This window comes from Ochotona princeps, chromosome 9 (genome assembly GCF_030435755.1).
Source record: "Ochotona princeps isolate mOchPri1 chromosome 9, mOchPri1.hap1, whole genome shotgun sequence".
NCBI classification, from domain to species: Eukaryota; Metazoa; Chordata; class Mammalia; order Lagomorpha; family Ochotonidae; genus Ochotona; species Ochotona princeps.
The window spans coordinates 52567973-52583387 of NC_080840.1; the positions used below are offsets into that span (position 1 = coordinate 52567973).

At 47.2% G+C, this 15415-nt stretch overlaps 1 protein-coding gene across 2 annotated transcripts in view; it reads left to right on the forward strand.

Annotated features, from left to right (window-relative positions):
- The first annotated feature begins 348 nt into the window (after positions 1-348).
- The window catches only part of ADHFE1 (alcohol dehydrogenase iron containing 1), a 34761-nt gene continuing 19694 nt past the window's right edge, over positions 349-15415 (forward strand). For both annotated transcript variants that reach the window (XR_009246090.1, XM_058668689.1), the window contains exons 1-9: positions 349-407; positions 3779-3816; positions 5668-5714; positions 7461-7514; positions 7659-7813; positions 7961-8157; positions 10270-10347; positions 11148-11253; positions 13636-13788. Coding sequence is in view for 1 of the 2 variants with exons in the window: in XM_058668689.1 (XP_058524672.1) it covers positions 361-407; positions 3779-3816; positions 5668-5714; positions 7461-7514; positions 7659-7813; positions 7961-8157; positions 10270-10347; positions 11148-11253; positions 13636-13788 (875 nt within the window). In the remaining variant the exon portion in view is untranslated. The remainder of the gene's footprint in view (positions 408-3778; positions 3817-5667; positions 5715-7460; positions 7515-7658; positions 7814-7960; positions 8158-10269; positions 10348-11147; positions 11254-13635; positions 13789-15415) is intronic.

Genomic DNA, 15415 nt, shown 5'->3' on the forward strand with positions numbered 1-15415 from the left:
AGGTTTTTTTTTGGCTTCAGGCCTTGATGTAGCCACTGGGCGCAGTAAAAAAAAAAAGTTTCTCTGACTTTTGTAAGATTTAACTGTTTAGAACTGCAGTATCTTGGTAATTTCCACCGGAAATACTCAGCAGCCCTAAAAAAGCGTCTTGAGTGGGAAAAGAACACTCCAAGTTCCAAGTGCCCAAGCCTCTGCGTAGGCTGGCTGGCTGCAGTTGTCCTGGGAAGTGATCCTGGGCCACTGCGGGTTAAAGCAGCAGCAGGTGACTGCAGAGGGGCGGGAAGAGGGTGGCGGCCGGGATTGGCCCACGGCAGGGGTGGAGCTGGGACCCCGGGGTGCCGGAGAAGACTGCTAGCAGCGATGGCCGCCCGAGTCGCGCACTTGCTAAGGGAACTGCAGCGCGCAGCGTGAGTAGGGGGCTGGGGGCTGCGGGTCGGGATGGGGCCGGTCCCGGGTGAGACCTCCGGGGCGCAGGACAGCGTTGCGGTGCTCGTTGAGTGCGGCGAGTTCTACCCTGCCTGTCACTGTTAAGGAGACAGACTCCTGCTCCCACGCCGTGACCATGACAGGTTAGTGTACCCAGCCAGCACGGTTATGGACTACATATCATGTGCCAGAAACTGCGCTCGACTCCGAGAATGCGGCCCAGAAAGGCTCGGGAGCGCTTGTCAAGTTCGGGAAGGTAGCAGGGGCCTGTGGGAACGCCGTGGCATTGCATTGCACCTAGAAGGGTATTTGTTACCCTACACACCTGATGCCGGAATCGCGGTGGCCTCCATCGGCCCTGGCAGGTGCACAGCCCAAGTCTGCCTGAGACAACGTGGGAAAGTCTGAGGGGAGTGGGGGACGAGGCAAGACCCACATCAGGCTGTGAAACGTCCTTTCTGGATCCCAAAGTGCAGTGGCTTCATAGCGCAGGGGAGGGCAGAGAAGACTGGGTCAAAGGTCAGGAACAGGAACTAGCTCCCTCCCGGGCATTTCCCGCGTGCCACCCACGCACCAGCCCCTGCCTGGTAGGAGCTGTTAACATTAGTGACTGCAGTCCTTAGAACAGCCTGCTGCAGTACTGTGTCCTGGACAAGAAACAGGTGTGAATAATTTGTCTAGGGCCCCAAGCTAAGCAAATGTCTGTGATGTGCAACCAGGCACTTTGGCTCTCCCCGCCCTCAATCAAGGAATTTGAGGTGCATCCTTAGATAATCTACATGAAAGCTTTGGCCGAGGTCTTTGTCTAAGAACACTGGTATCCTGTGGGGTTCCATGATGGTGGGTCCATGGTCAGCAAACTTGGGAAGTTCCCTAGCACAGTGGTGAGCACAGGTGTACCCTAGCACAGGTAGGGCTCTGACAAGTCCTGTGGGAAAGGGAAAGAACTGTTCAGCCCTGTTGAAACTGTCTGAAATCCGAGGTCCTAAAAGTATACCGCAACACCGTTCATATCCCTGGAAACCACTGTTGCACAGAATAAGCCTAAGAAAGGAGTGTGGTGTGTTAGAATTAAGTGAGTACGTTTGGGGGAAAGTGAGGGCCCTTAAGAGTAGGTAGCATGATCACAGTAGTGGTTGAAGGTTTTTTGTTTGTTTTTAAAGATTTATTTTTATTGGAAAGGCAAAATTCTAGAGAGAAGGACCTTCCATCCGCTAGATCACTCCACAAATGGCCACAATGGGCAGGACTGGCCCAGCTCAGAGCCAGGTGCTTCCTCTGGGTCTCTTGTGTGGGTGCAGGGGCCCAAGCATTTGGAATATCTTCTGCTGCTTGCTCAGATCTTTAGCAGGGAGCTGGGTCCGAAGTGCAGCAGCTGGGACTCAAACCAGCACCCAAATGGGGTGCAGGCATTGCACATGGCAGCTTTCTCCGCTACACCACAGCGCCGGCCCCATGATCATAGTTTTAATAGGGACGGAGGCACAGCCCTGTAATCACACAGAAAGGGTATCCACGAGGGGCCCCAGGACTCAGAAAAAGCTGCCCAGCAGAACTAAAGGAAGAAATAAAAGTTTTCCAGAAGAGGGAAGTGTGGGTTTTAGGTAAACAACAGGAATGGGAGGTGGAAGAGTGGGAGAAAGATCATTTAAGAAAAAGAACTGAGTCTTTAGAACTGAGACGTGGAGGGTAAAGCCAGACAAGACCAAATTGCAGAGGTCGCTGGGGCCAGGAGGCAAGTGAGAACTCCTAGGAGCCATGAAAGTGACATCACTGGAAATATGTCCCCTGGCAACAGCATGGCCATTTGATCCAAGGGAAGCCAGTGAGGAACTTAACAATCCAGATGACAGGTGACATCAGAACCCAGGGAGTGGCCAGGGCTGGGAAGAGGGGTAAATCAAGATGGAAAACCTTTTGGAGCCTCAATGTGGGGTAGGCTCTAAAGGGGAAGGGAGAAGGAGAGCCAGTGGCTGCAAGCAGCACAGACCCAACATACAAAGTCAGGCCAAGTGGACAGGGAGCCAGAGAAAGGATGAGAGTAGGGAATCTTGAAGGCCAAAGAGATAGCTTCAGCCACGAGGGGAGTGAGTAGCAACTACTACTGTGCCACTAGAGAAAGGGGGAGGGAGCACTGCGGCTTAGTGGGGAAAGCTACTATCCTGTATGGACACAGGTTAGAGTCCCAGCTGTTCCGCTTCAACTCCCAGCTAAAGTACTTGAGAAAGTTGCAAATAGATGGGCCCTCATGCTTGGGCTCCTGGCTTTGGATTGGCCCAACCCTGGATAGTGAACCAATGGGTGGAAGATCTCTCAGCCTCTCCTGTGTAACTCTGTCAGGCATGGCAGAAGGGAGGATGGATCTAGAGGAAAACTGGGTTTTGGATCTCAGGAGCCAAAGGAAGAGAGAAAAGCAGCCTGAGTGAGCTAACTGGGGAGTTCTGGTGGAAAGACCACAGTGACTGCGGATCAGGAGGCGGGGCCCTGAGAGGGCACAGGGCCACAGTCAGGAATAACGTGGTGCCTTACAAGCTTTGGGGAGAAGGTGATTGGGGAGGAAGCTCCTTTTCCCAGGGGCACTGGCTTTGGGCACCTTTGATGCCCGTTTGGCAGCTCGGGGCTGCGGAGCCCGCGCCGGTCAGCGGCGATCGCTAGGTGGCGGCCGTGGCTCAGGGAGCTCGGCCTGGACCTGGACCTCCCAGTGCCCAGCGTTTCTGAGACCTTAACCTTTGTCGTGGAGATCCACCCTTTTCCTTCGGCCCTCCCACCTTCCTCCTCCTCCTCCTCGGGTGTTGTCGTTCCACATTTGAATTTTGGCGGGGCTCAAGGGAAAGCGGAGGCCATGCACTTAAGAGGTCCCGGATACACCCCCTATGACATCATTCCCAGCTGGAAAAAGAAAAGCCATAAATGAGCTGCCCAGTAGACAGAGGATCAAAATAGGGAAAAGCGAGGCAAGGTTCCAAACACGAGCACTCGGGAAACCTGTAGAGAAGTCGTCCGAGACGCGGGCGGGGCGACGGGCTCCAGGGAGCAGCAGGTGTCCGGTGCCAGCATCGCCAGCCCTGCGGAGCTTGAAACTGCCCAAACCACGCATTGGAGAAACTGGCCCGCTGGGTGCTTCCCAGAAGCACCGCCAGGGCCAGCGCTGCTTTGAAAGTGACCTGGAAAAACACCAGGACAGTTCCCAACGTGGTGGGAGGGTTGAGTGAGGTTCAATTTGGTCAAAGCCCCTGCCCTCCTAAAAGATGTCCATGGCTGGTGTATTCTATACTAACTGCGTTAGTGTGAGTTTTCAGGTTTCTCTTTGCTTTCCGGTTTTGCTTTATTTTCTTTTTTTCCTTTTTTGCAGATGCCAGTGCCCAGTGCATTCTCATACTTACTCCCAAGGTAATCATGATACACGCTGTATTTTTTGCCAGTCACAAGTTCCACTCCCACAGCTAATGTTTACGACACATTATGGACAAGGGTGAAGCAACAAGATCATGTTGTTGAAAACAGTTACCTTTTCTCTGTGAAACTGAAAATATGCTGCTTTCCCAGGCCATAAACAGGGAGCTGGTAAGTGGACCAGCCGGAACATGACCTGGTTCCCATACGGGATCCCAGCACTGTAACATGGAGGATTAGGCAATCAATCCATCACACTGGGCCCAAAGAAAGCTACATTTTGTGTTTATGTATGAGCTTGAGAAATGAAAATATCTTACTGTGACAAATTATGGGAAAAAAAACTTATTTCAAATAAATTATCACCATTGCTATAAGAAATATAAACAGAACTCCATCTACAGCCATACCACCCTGAACGCGCCCCATCTGGTCTGATCTCAGAAGCTAAGCAGGGTCGGGCCTGGTTAATACTGGATGGGAGAAATACAAACAGAACTCCAATTAATTTGTTTATTAATAATTGTACTCTTAGCAATAATCCAACTCTAGAATCCATCCATTCAAAAGCATTTTTTACGGGCTGGTGCAGTGGCATAGCAGGCATCTTATGTGATTCTACTCCCGGCTATTCTACTTCCAATCCAGCTCTCTGCTTATGGCTTGAGAAAGCATTGAAATATGGCTAAAATTCTTAGGTTTCTGCCCCCACCTGGGAGACCCAGAAGAAATTCCTGGCTCCTGATCAGCTCAGCCATCTGCTGGTTCACTCCCCAAATGACTGCAATGGCCAGAGCTGAGCTGATAAACAACCAGAGCTTCATTGGGTCGCCCAGAGAGGTGCAGGGTCCCAAAGCTTTGGGCTGTCCTTTACTGCTTTCTCAGGCCACAGGCAGGGAAGTGGGGCAGCCAGAACAGGAAACAGCACCTAAATGGTATGCCAGCACTTGAAGGTAGAGTATTAACTAGTTGAGCTATTGTGCAGGAGCCCCAAGAAAATGTTTTCAATGACTTTTTCACAAATCAGCATAACGTTAATATTTCAATCTAGCTTCAAACTAGGAGTTTTTATTTTTTAATGTTTACTTACTTTTATTTGAGTAGCAGAGTGAGGAAAAGAAAGAGATATTCTGTCCACTAATTCCCTTCCCAAGCATTGCTATCACCACTGAGCCAGGTGGGAGCCAGGAATCATCTACACAGACTCCAACATGAGGGGCAGTGGCTCAGGTACTTGAACAACCCTCTGCCGTCTCCCAGGATGCACATTAGCAAGAAGTCTTGACTTGACCTGACACTCCAATTTTGGAAGTAGGTATCCCAGGTGGTGGCTTAACCTACTATGCCGCAATGGCTGTCAAGGTATTTTTCAAATGTTTACTCATTTATATATTTGAAAGAGAAAAAGAAAGAACATTCTCATCTATTGTTTTACTCCCCAATTGCCTGCAAAGGCCAGGGCTAGGCCAGGCCGAAGCTGGTAGCCTGGAACTCCATCTGGGTCTCCCATGTGGGTGGCTTATCACTGCTGCCTCCTACAGTATGCTTTAGCAGAAAGCGGAAATCAGGAGTGGAGCTGAGACGCCAACTGGGCAGTCCATCATAGGCTGCAGGGCTCCCGACCCGCAGCTTCACAAGGCTGAATGCTCACCCCATAAAAGGCAGGGTCTAATTTTAATTTGATGTGCACAGTGAAACCCAAAAAATGTGTTTTAGAAAAGTCTTCAAAGGAAGTGTTGTGTTCGCTGCTCTATTTTACTCCAAAGACCAGTGGCAATTTGTTATTGACTAACATTATTTCTGCTGCACTCTTAAAACCTTCTCTGATGTCAATTTTTACATTTCTAGCTCCTGGACTCTCACCTTCTGGGAGAACAACTGATTATGCCTTTGAGGTAGATTCAATCAATTCATTGTTTTATGGGTAGCTCATGTTTTGCTACAGTTTATTTTAAATCTGTTATTACTTGATGTTTCACAACCTGCATTTGATCAGGTTCTTTGTTATAAGATAACCTCTTAGGATAAGGCAGAACTAGTCTTCTGAGACCGTGAATAAATATCTCAAATACTGTCTTCTGTATAGCCACTAACACAGTGAAACTCCAATGTATCTGTGTATGTTATGTGGTAAATGTTTAGTTTTCTAATTGTATAACAATGCCAAAAGACGTCAAAGAAGCCTTCTGAAGCAAAAGGAAGAGCTAATTCTGGTACATTTTTATCATACTGTAATTGCATAATTAAATACAATTAATTATTTCAATCCCTGTGTCCGCTTGGTCCTGAAGTCACAAAGAGAAATGTCACCGGGAGCAGACCAGGGAAGGCCACTGCCAAGTTCACCCAGCAGGCAGGCCCCACCTGAAGGGTGCGCCGTCCACCTGGCTGCTGCCCTATGGAAAGGCAGCTCCAGTGTTTCCAGTTCACTCAAGAGACAGAAATTAGGATAGCCATATTCAATGTTGCAATTCTTGTTTATTTGTTTTTAAGGATCATTAGCCAATACAAAAAGAAAAAACAAATTTAAGCATAACATGAATCCAGTAGAAACATTTTAGGTCAAATTAACCTATTTCTATCAGTATAAAAACTCTTACATTAACTCTAATCTTTAATAAGTCATGTTTCTGTTCCCGGGGCCTTCCACAGTGACTAAAAGATAGGCATTCAGCAGTGTTGGTTGAATGGGAGGCAGTTGAAGGAAGGGTGGGGGGGGAGGGGAAGAGAGAGAGGAAGGTTAAATGGATGGGTGGATACATAGATAACTAAATGGACAAAAAAATACATGGAAGATACAACTACATTTCAAATCAGAAAAGTAAAACATTTGATAGTTAATGTGTAAATAGAGAAAGGTAGCCTCTGAAAGCTGAGGGGACAATTTTGAGAGTTTTGGGTGTATTTGGGAAGAGAGTACAGCAGTACCCCTCTGCTCCCTTATCCTTTGGGGATATGTTCCAAACCCTCTGTTGATGCCTAAATCCATGAATAGTAGCAAACTGTGTATGTGCTATATTTTGTCTATGCATACCCACTTATGAAAAAGTTAAATTTATAGCTGAGGCAGAGATGGTATAGTTCAGTAAGAGATTAACAATAATTTACCACAGATCTTTGCAATCTTAGCATAAAATATTTTATTTGCTATCGCGTCAAAAACTTTCATCTTTGTCACCTAAAAGATGTATTTTACAGCTTCCCCTTGACATATCCCAATTGCTGACCTCACATTGGGGCCATTATTAAGTAAAATAAGGGCACTAGCCCTGCAAAACCTGGACAGTGGATCTGGTAACCAAGATATCTGCAGGTAGTGTATCCCAAGAAGAATGGTGTACAGTTTACAACTGATGAATCATTCACTTCTGTTGTGTGCCGCTTCATATTTTCAGACCATAATTGACTGCAGGCCACTGCCAGCACAGAGAAACTCCAGAGAAGGGAGGGCTATTGTAGTTCCAATGTGACTGGAACCAAGGTTTGCTTAAAGATGTGTGGTGAGTCCGAGGCCAGTTGAAGACTATCCCAAGGAGCAGACCCTTTATTCTCTAAGCAGTGAGAAACAAGTTCAGAATTCAGAAATGGAGCAGCCAGCTCCCCATTACCCCATATCCCTAAATATTTTATCTTTTTTCCAGATGGCTGTCTCAAATATTAGATATGGAGCAGGAGTTACAAAGGAAGTGGGCATGGTAAGGATTTGAAATGTCCTCAGTCTCCTACTGCAAATATTAACTACTCTGTAAACAAGTGCTAGCTGGCTACAATTGAATCCACTATTGCAAAAACAACATCGACTGTTAGCTTTGCACAAAGGGTCTATCTTCTTTTTGTAGGACCTACAAAACATGGGGGCTAAAAATGTTTGCTTAATGACAGACAAGAACCTCTCCCAGCTCCCTCCTGTCCAAGTGGTTATGGATTCCCTGGTGAAGAATGGCATCAGCTTCAAGGTTTATGACAATGTGAGGGTGGAGCCCACAGATGCGAGGTATGCCTGCACTGTTGCTGTTACTTTAGGTAGAAGCCCACACATTCTGCTGTTGAAACCCTGCCCCAGGCCTTATTTAATGCCAGGGCAATTTGTTTCTGGAAGAAAAAAATGTGACATGGTGGTTCTCATTTTCCCTTCTCCAAGCTTCATAGACGCTATTGAGTTTGCCAAAAAGGGAGAGTTTGATGCCTATGTTGCCGTGGGCGGCGGCTCCACCATGGACACCTGTAAAGCTGCTAATCTGTATGCATCCAGCCCCGGCTCTGACTTTCTGGATTATGTCAATGCCCCCATTGGGAAGGGAAAGCCCGTGTCCGTACCCCTGAAGCCTCTGATTGCAGGTAAAGACCATTGGCCTATTTGTCTTGCACTGGACAAAGTGCACCAGGAAAATATGTAAGCTCGTACTTCTAGGGTTCACACAAGGTCTCAGAGGAATTCATGCAAAATGCACATCATGACGTTCAGGACTTTTTTCACTTTGCACCAAAATAAACTTATCTTAATTCCATTTTTCCATGAGCTTTTGAAAGAAACCTTGCATATTTCCAAAAACTTTTTGGCTTTTTCATTTCAATCAGTGTCTTGTTTGGAGACCAAAACAGAAATGAGTTCATTTTAAAATTCTGATCTTTATTGCATAGTGGGATATATTTTGGGGCCCAGCGTGGGGCGGATCAAAAGCTCCAGGAGGAGGGGACAGTCTTATTTAAACGTGACCAAATGCCCCCTTGGCAAGTTTGTCCCTACAGCTTTCTCCGTGTCTCCTTTCACTATTCACTTTGGAATTCACTGTTTTCTCTGTGATGTTAACCCTTTTCTTCAACATTATGGTTCTCCTGCTGACCTTGACTTTGTCTTTTGCCTGGGACATGTGACCAGGATGGCCATTTCGCTCTTGGTGACATTCACTTCATGGCTGCCCAGAGCACAGCCCTGCAATTTCCGAGAGTAACTTGTGTGTTCCATGGGGGCACCTCATGATTTTCTGGTCATTTCTTCCTTTGTCTTCTTCTCTTTTTTTAAAATTTATTTATTTTTATTGGAATGGTGGATATACAGAGAGGAGGAGAGACAGAGAGGAAGATCTTCTGTCCAATGGCTCACTCCCCAAGTGACCGCAACAGCTGGAGCTGAGCCAATCCGAAGCCAGGAGCCAGGAGCTCTTCCGGGCCTCCCACACAGGGGTGCAGGGTCCCAAAGCTTTGGGCCGTCCTCAACTGCTTTCCCAGGCCACAAGCAGGGAGCTGGATGGGAAGCAGGGCCGCCAGGATTAGAACCAGCGACCATATGGGTTCCCAGCGCATGCAAGGTGAGGACTTTAACCACTACACTATCGTGGCGGGCCCATCGTTTGGATTCTTATGTCTGAATGTCCATTGCTGTTTAAAGTTTTATAGTTAAAATGCATTACCGTTAACTGGGAAATGTGCTTTCTTTAAAATTACATCGTCTCTCTTATCCCCTCTCCCATTACATTGAGGGGGTCCAAAGAGCAGCGAGCGATGATGGACAGCTTTGACCTGAATGAGAGACCAGCAGGGGGCAGCATAAGTGGGGCATGGCAAATGGACCCCTCTGGTGAAACTGTGTGAGCACCACACCGAGGGGTGACTAAGTGAGGTACTCCACTGAGCTACAAAACCACAGAGGCGCCAAGGCAGAGCTTGTCCCAGTGCTCGCTGCCAAGCAGGAATAAAGAAGTCTTTTAGAGACAGCAAATAGGGCTTTGCTTACCAGAGGGGCGGGGCAGCCTGCATTTGCACCCTAGCTGTAACTGCTTAAACTCTGGCCTTTGAGGGGCCGAACGTTTGCAGAGCTCGTCCTCACCGGGGACACGGATATGTGTATGATTAACATGCACATGTGTTAATGTGAACATGGACATTATGCCTGCATGTTAGCACTGAAACAGATACTCCATACATATTAAACACACACGCATGTTAGCGTAGATACAGATAGTACACATTAAATGCACATGTGTGTGCTGATACAGATACCATATATGCTAAATACATCCTTACATGTTGCTTCAGGGATGGACACCATGCATGTGTGCTAACAGAAGTACAAAGTCACCCATAAGAAGTACGTATGCATGCTAACACAGAGATCATGCATATTAAACACATGTACACATTCATGAAGCAGATACTGACGTTATACATGTTAAACATGCGTGTACATTAATATGAACATGCATCAACATGTCTGTTAACTATGTGTGTGCTAAAACAGATATAGACCTTCCCCCATGCATGTTAGTGCGGACACAGACTCCAACTGTGTGAGGCTCCTGTGCATGGGCATACACATGCAGACGTCAGGTGAGGACCATCCTCAGCCAAACCTCCTTCTGTAACTCTGTTCCTTATTTCTGAGATGGAGTGAAGTATCTCCACTGACCTTTACTTAATGCTGTTATTGAAGTTAATATTATTTTGTTCAAGTCCCAACAACCTCAGGAACTGGGAGCGAGACCACTGGGGTTGCCATCTTTGACTATGAACACTTGAAAGTAAAAACTGGTAAGGATGTTTGCCTTTTTTTTTTCATTAATTTCTTTTCTTACCTTTAGTCTTCACCCCTTTTCTTTAACCCTAGTTTTTAAAAACCAAGCAGTTCTAGAAAGGGCATGTACATGTGGACACTTTAATAGGAAGTAACCTAATAAACTACTTTCTGAGAATTAGCTTCAAAAGCCTGTTGAAATGCCATATCTCCCCCCCTTTTTAATTGAGAACCGAAGACATAGTGACAAAAACCAACAGAGAGAATTCTCATCTCCTGGTTCATTCCTCAAATGCCCACGACAGCTGACAATGGCCGAGGCTAAAGCCTAGGGCTGGAAACTCAATTCCCCTCTGCCATGTGAGTAGCCAGAACCCAGTTATTTGACCTATCACCAGTACTTCCCAGATATGCATGAACAGGAAGCCAAGAATTGTAGCCTAGCATCAAATCCAGCTTGTACATTAGCACTCTGGAATTTAGCAGTGAACAAATAGGCCTTGATTTGCAGTGTTTGCTCCTTTCTGAGTTGTAATCCTCCCACCATGCCCAATGACATCAAGATGCAGAGGTTGGGGGGAGATACCTACACTTGGCTCTTGGAATCTAGTAGGAGCTAGCTCCAGAATGTCAGCAAATCACCCAGTTTCTGACTCCACATCTCTTTCTGTTGTTGCATTCTGTCTCCCTACGTGAGAATGAACATTTGTTCATATTGTTATTTTCTGGAATAATGTATTTGCCTGAAGATATTTAATATTTTTTTTTTGAATGGTGCCAATACCTTTAGCCTCAACTGAAAATCCTGATGTTTCAGGCATTGCTTCAAGAGCCATCAAACCCACACTGGGACTGGTTGATCCTCTGCATACCCGCCACATGCCTGCCCAGGTGGTTGCCAACAGTGGCTTCGACGTGCTCTGGTAAGTTCTGGTGCCTTACAGAGAGGTTTTTTCAGTGCCATGTCTGTGGACAGTGTTGGACAGCTAGAGCGTTTGATTAGCTCCCACTGCTCACTGCTTCACTGTACCCCTCACTTTGACCTTCCACCCTTACTACGTGAAAATGTTCAAGTTATAAAGGTTGATGACAAGGTGAGGTCCAGTGTGGGACATGAACCTAATGTGCAGCAGAGGCACAGCTGACGGAACAGCTCAGCCAGGCACATGGTTTCTCAACCACATCACCACCATCTGCCTTCATGATCACACTAACCCAGGAAGGCACAACACTGCCCCAAGGAAAATGGTGGGAGAGGGAACTGGCACCACGTAGCACCCACCTGGACATGCACGGTGTCAGCCCTTCAGTCCTGCCCCAAAACTCTGTGCCGCACAAACTGTCATCTTATTGAAAACAGAAAACTGGGTTTGAGAGCTTTAGGGATGGAGCCAGATTCCTTGCTTGCTCCCCTGGGTTTGGCTGTGACATGCTAATGGCTTCCTAGTCAGGATCCCATCTGGGCCTCAATGCAAGCCATTACCTGCAGCAGCCTCTGGGGGTTCCATGGGCGCTGCACATATACCATGCCCCAAACCCCCCTATTTCATCCATGCGTGCATGCAAGCATTTTCACATCTTCACATCTCTGAAATCAGGATATACCTCAAAATTGGTAGCATGGCAGCACTGTTTTTTGTTTTTTTTTTTTACGATGCACTTTATAGTTGACATTATCTCTTAAATCTGATGACATTTGGTAATTCTCTTACCGCATACCTGTTGCTTCTCCTCCCCTCATCCCTGAGCTCAGGAAGCAGCCAGACTCACCATGAACAGCCGCCTTCACTCATGCCTCATCCAGCCTCTTTGTCCTGCTCCAGGTGCTCCCCCATCTGCTCCCTCACCTTGAGCTGCCTTGTTTGTCCCAGCTCCCACTATTGCAACAGTGTCCTTATCTGTGTCCCCGACTCCTTTTCATCACATAGTCCTTCCAGCACCTCTCCATACTGGCCCCAGTAGGGTTTCAGGTTGCAACATGACCAAAACACACACACACAAATCTACCTTACAAGTCTGTGGTTTTCCATACCTCCCACCTAAAGGCCAAACTGCTTGGGCCCTAGAATCTCCCTGGTGCTCAGCTCTTCATCTGCGCAGAGAACACGTCTTTCAATTCCACAGGCGCTCTTGCTTCTGAATGGAACCTGTGCTGGCCTGTCCCCTCACTGGGTACAACTGACCACTTGTCCTTTGCTCTGCCCCCTGGGTGGCCTGTACATTGCTCCGTGGTCACATGCGCCTCTACAACACTGCCCTGTGAGCTGGGTGAAGACGGAGCCATCTCACTCTCTTCTCTAAGCTCTGTTCCTGAACATGATGACTGTCACTGCATAAAAACTGAATTATTTCCACTGAATGAAAGCTCACGTGATTAGGAGAGGACAGAGTTAGTTAACATGCATATCCACTCTGTCCACATCGGTGGTCTGCTCCTCATGACATTAGGCTACCTGCCTCAAGACCTGAGAACAACATTGTGTCCCATCACTACTCAGGACAATTCTGCCAGGCCTTTGATGAGCCGTCCAATAAAGTTGAGAATGAAAGAGACAGAGGAGGAACCTCTGTAACTATAGCTATATGATAAATACACTGTGTGCCAAACAGTCCCCTACAAATGAATGACTCATAGTCCCCAAATCTCCAGTGTCAGTGAAAAGGTGGGAGCAGGCCCCTCTGAGTAACCCTGTGGGAGACAACAGCTAGCCCCAGGAGGCTGCGCTTCAGTGTCCTAAAGAGGGAAGATGGCCATGTTTACACCTTTGAGCCAACTGCCCTGGTCAGCCTCCTTCTGCCTCTGACTATAAGCTGGCCATTATCAGGCTTTCCTGCCAGGAGCGCAGGCGCTGAAAGACTCAAGTGTCCATCCCTCAGCAGTTACATTTCCTGTTGTAAATCGGTAACCTGAAGCCCTGATTTTATTCATAGCTTCTGGAAGCTCAGCTCAGCAAGCGAGTTGCTCCCCCTGCTTCCCACCACCCCACCCCGGAAACAGAGCCATTCTTGGATTCAGACTCTTGATGCATCCAGATGTAAAGCAAGCAGAGGTCAGGCTCGGGACCTGGTGGGCTCACAGCCACCCTGGTCAAAAACACCGTAGTACATTTAATGTCAATTTGGCTTCATGAATTTCTCTGTAAACAATCAATGGTTGCTGCAGAAATGAGACTGAATGGGGAAAGTCATCGCGATCTTGGTGCTAAATGGCATCCCCACGATAGAATTAATGTGGCTTTGTGTCTGAATGGAGAGAGGAAAAAGACACCACCCTCAATCTGTGTTATTTTGATATTTCTCATCAGCCATGCCCTGGAGTCCTACACTGCCATTCCCTACCATATGCGGAGCCCCTGCCCTTCCAATCCCATCATGCGACCGGCATACCAGGGCAGCAACCCCATCAGCGACCTTTGGTCAGTCCACGCACTGCGGATTGTTGCTAAGTACCTGAAGAGGTAGGTTGGTCCTGGGGGCGTGGCCGTGGGAGGGATAATCACATCTGCCCTCATATCAACCTGACATGCCTGATCCCCAGGAACTCTGAGTACATCTGCTCGCCAGAAAATCAGACAAGGGTCATTGAGGAGGGCCAGACACCAACATCCCCTCAAGGGATCAGAAGGATCGGGAGGGAGGAAGGAAGGAGCGGAAACGGGGTCCCTCAGTCTGAAAAGATACAGCCAGAGAACCAAACAGGAGCCTCTAGTTTATGAAGGATGCAAATGGAGTCCGTGGATGCTTGTTCATAAAGCTGCCAAAAGCGAGCTGGGGTGAAGGACTGTATCCTCAGCCAGTGGGCTAGCCAGGATAGAAATGAGAGCCCCATCAGCAGAGGTTGGCTGGATCCATGCAGGCGCCGCCAGAAAGCACAAAGAAGTAACCTACTAAGCAAGTTCACAGGAACTGCCTTGAGGAAGTGAAGGTGCAGACAGTGCTGTACAGGGAGATAAAAAGGATGGAAAATGCAGAATGATTCTTAAAAGCCTTTGAAGATTGTAAGACTACAAACATATGTGCATATTATCTTTATAATCATGGGCTATCAGAGAGCAAACAACAGGCTCCTGCAGGAATCATGCTGCCTTTGGAGACGAGTGCCAACACCTGCAACATGAAAACGCAGGCAAAGTGAGACTCGTTTTTCTACAGGTCATCATTCTACCAAAAAAGTTGGTGGAAAATGCGTAGAATGAAAAAAAACTAGGCAGTTTTCAAACTTTTTTTGCACCTTTTAATTTGGTTTTTCCACAAATACTTTGAAGTACCCTCATATTTACATATAGTATGGGGAGATGCCATCGAGCAGGTAGACCAACACATGGGCCCAGTACCTTGCAATGCAGTGCGAATACACGTGCTGCAGTAAACTGTGTGCATATTTGAGGGGTTTGAGGCAAAGGGAAGTTTTTATAGGTAAAATGGAAAGACTTGCTTTTTTTTCTTAAGATTTTTTTTCTTATTGGAAAGGCAGCTTTACAGAGAGAAAGAGAAACTGAGAGAAAGATCTTCCATCCACTGGTTTACTCCCCAAATGCCCATAACAGCTGGAGTTGAGCCAACCCAAAGCCAGGAGCTCATATGGGATGCTGGTGCTTGCAGGGGAAGGATTAACCAATTGAAGCATCATGCTGGGCCCATGAGAAGATGTATATAAAGTATTTTGAAACAATCCTTGGCTATGGGGATCAGTAACAAGGGTAACCATCAGCCCGAGGATGAACAGGAAGTTGCTGGGCGGGTGCCCTCATAGATATATTTTTATGTGAGATGTGCTAGTCTTCGTGCAAGGTTGAGTTTTGTCAGAGTATGCCATGACAGTTCTCATAGTCAGGCACCCACTCATGAAATCCCCTACTTCACAATCCCCCGGTTTATTATATTTTTGGTTAAGAGTTGACACAGGTGACACCATTTTGATTCCATAATTTCACAAAGTGAACAGAGGTAATGGGTAACCAGACTGACAGGAACAGAATGTTTGGACAGAAGTGTGTGAGATGGACACAGGGCAGGCGGAAAGCACCATCCTCTGCCACTTCACCTTGTGATTTGCGGGGAGAAGGAGCTAATATAGGTCTTCTG